The 5,441-nt window shown below is 41.9% G+C and overlaps 2 protein-coding genes across 2 annotated transcripts in view; both read left to right on the top strand.

The window, feature by feature from the left end:
* The window catches only part of LOC106527529 (C2 calcium-dependent domain-containing protein 4C), a 20,604-nt gene that overhangs the window by 2,009 nt on the left and 13,154 nt on the right, over nt 1–5,441 (top strand). The gene's annotated exons all lie outside the window — the stretch shown is intronic.
* Nucleotides 632–5,441, top strand: part of LOC106527517 (GON-4-like protein) — a gene marked incomplete in the record, with an annotated part of 7,245 nt that continues 2,435 nt past the window's right edge. Inside the window, 14 exon segments of the mRNA XM_014022433.1 lie at nt 632–769; nt 1,028–1,263; nt 1,422–1,645; nt 1,772–1,846; nt 1,933–1,983; nt 2,098–2,151; nt 2,267–2,362; nt 2,431–2,523; nt 2,631–2,786; nt 4,072–4,282; nt 4,430–4,531; nt 4,697–4,737; nt 4,824–4,936; nt 5,015–5,198. Of these exon segments, the coding sequence (XP_013877887.1) occupies nt 744–769; nt 1,028–1,263; nt 1,422–1,645; nt 1,772–1,846; nt 1,933–1,983; nt 2,098–2,151; nt 2,267–2,362; nt 2,431–2,523; nt 2,631–2,786; nt 4,072–4,282; nt 4,430–4,531; nt 4,697–4,737; nt 4,824–4,936; nt 5,015–5,198 (1,662 nt within the window).

The following is a 5,441-nucleotide window of genomic DNA, read 5'->3' as shown; positions in this document are numbered from 1 at the left end:
CTTGTTTGAAAGGTGTTTAAATAAGATGCAAAATGCAAAAGCTGAAAGATTGTGCGAATTAATGAAATTTCAGTTGGTAACCCCTTAAATTGTTTTTTTAATTCAACTTTTGTTCATTAGGCTTGTTAAAAAGAAAGAAAAATGTTCTTCTATAATATAGTAGGAGTTGTGCTCTAAATGTAAATGTGAATGGTTGATTTTTGTATATGAGAATGTCATTGTTTTTTGTGTGTAAACGTTTGAATYGGTTCAATAAAAAAATAAAAAGAATGTAAATAAAGGCGCGGTCTGATGACGTCATGACGCCTCCGCGCAACCTCGGAAATGTAGTTTTTGGACGCAGAATTGGCTTGTAGTTGTGGCGGTAAGTGTGTTTTGAGTTTCTGCTCCGCATTGGGATCAGTAATTTCATTTATTACTGAACGATACCGAGTCGCGGCGGGAGCTGGACCGCGGACACGATCCGGACTCCGGTGTTCCAGAAAGGAGCGGGCTCTCGGGCTAACTTAGCATGCTAGCCGGCTGAACGGTGTTGCTGTCGCTGGTGTGTTCGGTCCTGTTGACCGCCAACTCTTCGACAGCCGGCGTGAGTTTATCTGAAGGCGCTGATCAGGGCTGACAGCTAAATGACAGGAGCTAATATTTGTTAATAACACAGCATTGAAGCGCCTCTGGAGCATGTTTGTTTTTGTATTAAGTGTATTTTAGCAGCCAGGTCTTGTTTTTCACATTTGGCCGTGTTTATGTTAACAGGACCAGTGGGTAAATGGTAAGGGCTTCACAGTACAGCTGATATAAAAATAAGAGATTAACTCTTGATTTTCTTAGAGCTTCAAAAATATTTATTGTCCTAATTTAATTTTTTACTTTACAGTGTCTCAGCAGTTTAGCAGGCAAGATATGAAGCTGTAATCAGTCAAACTAAACCAGATGCAGCTGTGCTCACATTTGTAAACACTTTAATGTTAATATAACATCTTAATGATTTTTCTGTTTTACTTTCTGTCTGATGATGCCAACGGTTCAGGGGTGAGAGGTCATGTTTCTCCACAATGAACCCAGTCCGCAAACGCCTCAAACTAAGCCCATCCGAACTGCAGCATGCAACTGGCATCACCAGCACTGCCCAGTGTGTCAGACCGCCTCAGCTCAACTCCCATGATGCTTTGATGCTGCCAGGAGCCAGAGCAGAGCAGGAAGAAGAGGAGGGGTACCTGCTGGTGGAGGAAGATACCACTGATTCCAGCCTCGTCATCACTATGGGTAAAAAAAAGAAAAGACCTTTCTGTTATTCTGGTTTTGTTAAATTGATGTTGTCTCAAAACCTATACCTTGTAATTTAAAACTTTGACCTGAACCCTAAAAAGTTAGCTTACTCTCAAAGCAAATACATCTCCATAAAACTGATGACTTTGTCTCAGAGGACAGTCAGGTGAAGGTAAAGACAGCGAGAAGGAAGGCACCGAAGAGGAAAAAGCGCACACTGAACGAGGGAGGACATGATGAAAAGAGCAGGACCTCTGAAACCGAGGAAGAGGAAGAGACAGGAGTGGAAGTGGAGATTGACACCCAGCTGGACCAATCACTGGAGACAAAGTCCAAACAACACAACCTTACCACTGTGAATGTCAAAAACATCATCCACGTGAGTTCACTTACCATTTTCTGACATGATTAAACATAAAGGATGAAAAATAAAAAAGCATCCAAGACTATTTTCTTTAAGAATTAAACATGTTTTTGAATTTTAAAAGCTCCTTTTGCCTTACAGGAAGTGATCACCAATGAACATGTGGTGGCAATGATGAAAGCTGCCATCAATGAGACAGAGACAGTCCCTCCGTTTGTGAGTTTCTATCCAATGTCTAGTATAATAATACTCAGTCGCCATCTTTTAAACAAGTTTTTAAGATAAACTCTTCTATTTCTTAGGAGCCTAAAATGACTCGATCCAAGTTAAAAGAAGTGGTAGAGAAGGGAGTGGTAAGTTTTAGTTTACAAAGATAATCTTAAATCCTAACCGAGAACTGAGGTCCTTGTGTTTTATTTATTTATTTATTTATTTATTTATTTATTAATTATATTTATTATATTTAGGTGATTCCCACCTGGAACATCTCACCCATTAAGAAAAGCAGTGACATCAACAAGGTAAACAACATTCAATCCAGTCTGTCGGATTTATTTTTGATCCTGCATTTTACCGCAGAATTAACAAAACCTTATTTTCTTAAAAATGTAACAAGTTAAATATTTTCTTTTTCAGGCTCCTCAGTTTGTGGACATTCCTCTGGCTGAGGAGGACTCATCCGATGAAGARTATCGCCCTGATGAAGAAGATGAAGACGAAACGGCTGAAGACGTGAGGCTTTGCTTTCAGACACTTTTTCTTGCGATTGTTAGTCGTTAATGGCRCGTGTCTGCGTGCAGACGTTCCAGGAGAGCGACATGGAGAGCACAGCGTCGTCTCCAAGAGGGAGTCGACTCAGCAGAGCGGAGGAGGACAGCTGCAGCCCCTGGCAGGTAACTGCTGCGTCACTGCAAGCCGAGCTAAAGCTATCATCAGGAGTCGTTTTCTATCTACAGTAGCTGTCCCTCGGTGACATTTTTTTTCCCCTTCCTCTATCCAGACGTCTCGGTTTAAACCCAGACGTGTCAAGGTGGGCTTAATGGGTCCTCCCCCTCCCCCCAAAGCCCTGCCGCCTAAAGGTGTGACTGACAGCATCTTCCTGGAGAAACTTCATGCTGTTGAAGAGGAGCTGGCAGATTGTATGGAGCCCTATCAGGTAACTTAAATACTGATCGGTAACACCAAGTTGGTTTGGCCTGTTCAAGGTGAGAATGAACTGCATCATGCAAAATCCACGTTTTTAGGTGTTTTGATTGATTGTTGTTTATTCAGCCATCAAAAATGTTCAGCAACAAATCAAAACATTACAAAACAGTACAAAAATGTGAACAGTTTGACTGAAAAGGTGCAGGCAGAAGCACAAGGCTTATATTTACGCCAGTCCTACACATCCAATCAAACTAAACTACCCCTCATAATCATTTCTATAAAAAAACACACAAATAACAAAGACAACAAACAATCCAAAACAAATACAATAACAATTTAAAGTCATTTTCACTTGTAACCCTCAAATATATATATATTTTTAGGATTTGTTTGAAAACCCATAATGAACAACATTCTCATAAGTGTTAAATGTATTTTGTTGTGAACTTGGAGTCTCTAGGAGTGCAGAAAAGTTTAATTTAGTCTCTCTCGGTGCTGCATATCCTGTTTGGGTTTAGTTGTCGTTATTTGATATGACGTTTTCTGTACTACGTTGTAGTTTTGCGACGGAACTCCCAAATAAGGTCTGGACTTACTAAGTACAATTTGGTGGTCTTCATTCTCCTCTGTGTCAGACTCTGGCTCCAACATATAAGGCTGGATGGACAAGTCTTCCCTTGTTGATATCTTTTAATTCATATTTAAATAAAAGAGTTTCTGGCAGCTATATAGTCATAAACCTCTCTATCAAACTAGAATAGACCAGTCTGGAAGCTCCACTTTCTCAGCTAGTTTACATACATCTAATTTAAGTCCCAAACTTATTTAATCTTGACGTATTTTTATACACTTTGTGTCTTACGTTTTCCTTTTTAAACCTTGCGCTTAAACTTTAGAAAAGGGGTGAAAGAGGGGCTTGTGGAGTTACAATAAGGAGGAATTCAGACATTGCACTTCCATTTATATCAGGGATGTCAAACTCCAGTCCTCGAGGGCCGCTATCCTGCATGTTTTAGAGGTTTTCCAGCTCCAACAYACCTGATTCAGTGATTGAATTAACTCTTCAAATTGGGCAGAAGCCTGTTAATTACCCAGCGATCAAAATCTGGTGTGTTGGAGCAAGAAAACCTCTAAAACATGCAGGATAGCGGCCCTCGAGGACAGGAGTTTGACACCCCTGATTTATATATATATATATGATTTAAATGGTAAAAAGAAGAATTAAAAAGCAGCCAAAATTCCAATAGATGATTAAAATATAAACAACTGATWGTTTATTATTTCACTTTCAGCCTCTGTCTGAGTCCGAGGATGAGTCAGGTGTGATGGCGTGCCGGACTAGGTCCAAGCGTCCTCTCCGAAAYGTCCCGCTCGGTCAGCTGGAGGCGGAGCTCCGAGCCCCCGACATAACTCCAGACATGTACGACTCCAACTCTGCGCCYGAGGACAAGGACTGGACGGACTGGTTGATAGGCCTGATGAGCTCAGATGTAGATAACGAAGGTGAGTTTTTGGGGTCTAAATGCGCGTCCGCATCATGTAAACATAAAAAAAATACAATCACAGTGCCTGGTTTCAGTCAGCCCCCTGAAAGATCAGTGTAACATCCCATGAACAAGGTGTCACAGAACCTCTCAATCTTTCCTCCAGAGGAGTGTGATGATGATGACGATCCTGAGTACAACTTCCTGGCTGACACAGACGAGCCTGATTTGGAGGATTACCGCGACGACAAGGCTGTCCGGATCACAAGTCAGTAGTGACATCAACAGTATGATTATGGCAGAAATAACATTGATTTTCCTGCCTTTTTTTGGTAAATTTTGCAGTGAGCCTGAAAAGGTTCAGGTTTTAAGGTGCTGACTTCTCTTCTCAGCTGTTACGCTGATCTAATCTCATGTCATTTGTCTCTTGCAGAGAAAGAGGTGAACGAGCTGATGGAGGAGCTGTTTGAAACGGTACAAACTCCAGTAAATTCATCTGAAACATGCTGGCACCTATAAAATATTATATTTGCGTAACTCTTTCCGTGTCTGCGCCTCAGTTGAAAGAGGACTTGGCCGGACAGGAAGTGGAGGACGAAGGCCACGAGGAAGAGGAGGAGCCACAGGAGGAGTCGCACTCCGCTCGGACGCGCACGTTTGAAGGGCAGCACAGGTGCGCGACACGCTCGTGCCTCCGGAAAGCGTTGGCGTTTATTTTCCGCCCCCGATGACTTCCTGCTTCGTTCCTCAGAGGACCGGCCGACGACGAGGCGGAGGACGAACCAATCACAGAGCTGCGCACGGTGAGGCAGCAGCTGGCGTTGATCAGGAAGCGACGGCAGACGAACGCGTCGTACGGCGTGCACTGTCCGGAACCGTACACGCTGAAGCTGAGCGCTCAGCAGAAGCAGAGGCTGGAGCAGCAGCTTCAACAGGTAAAACAAATACAGGTTSTTAATAAGAACCTTCTTTAAAACTCGTCTTAAAACCCACTTRTTTACTTTGGTTTTTGACACTGTGTGAGGGGTTGTGTTGTCCATTTATACTAGATTTTATTTTTTGTAGAAATGTTTTGTTTTTATTCTAGATTTTAAATTAGGTTTTAGGTGTTTTATTGGTTTTTATTCCTTGTTTTTACTTTGTATTTTGTTACCTGCTTTTATTTTTCTGTGGTTTTT

Source organism: Austrofundulus limnaeus, unplaced genomic scaffold, assembly GCF_001266775.1.
Source record: "Austrofundulus limnaeus strain Quisiro unplaced genomic scaffold, Austrofundulus_limnaeus-1.0 Scaffold330, whole genome shotgun sequence".
NCBI classification, from domain to species: Eukaryota; Metazoa; Chordata; class Actinopteri; order Cyprinodontiformes; family Rivulidae; genus Austrofundulus; species Austrofundulus limnaeus.
The sequence above is the reverse complement of the archived record's forward strand: the minus strand, read 5'-3'. Positions and strand labels throughout refer to the sequence as shown.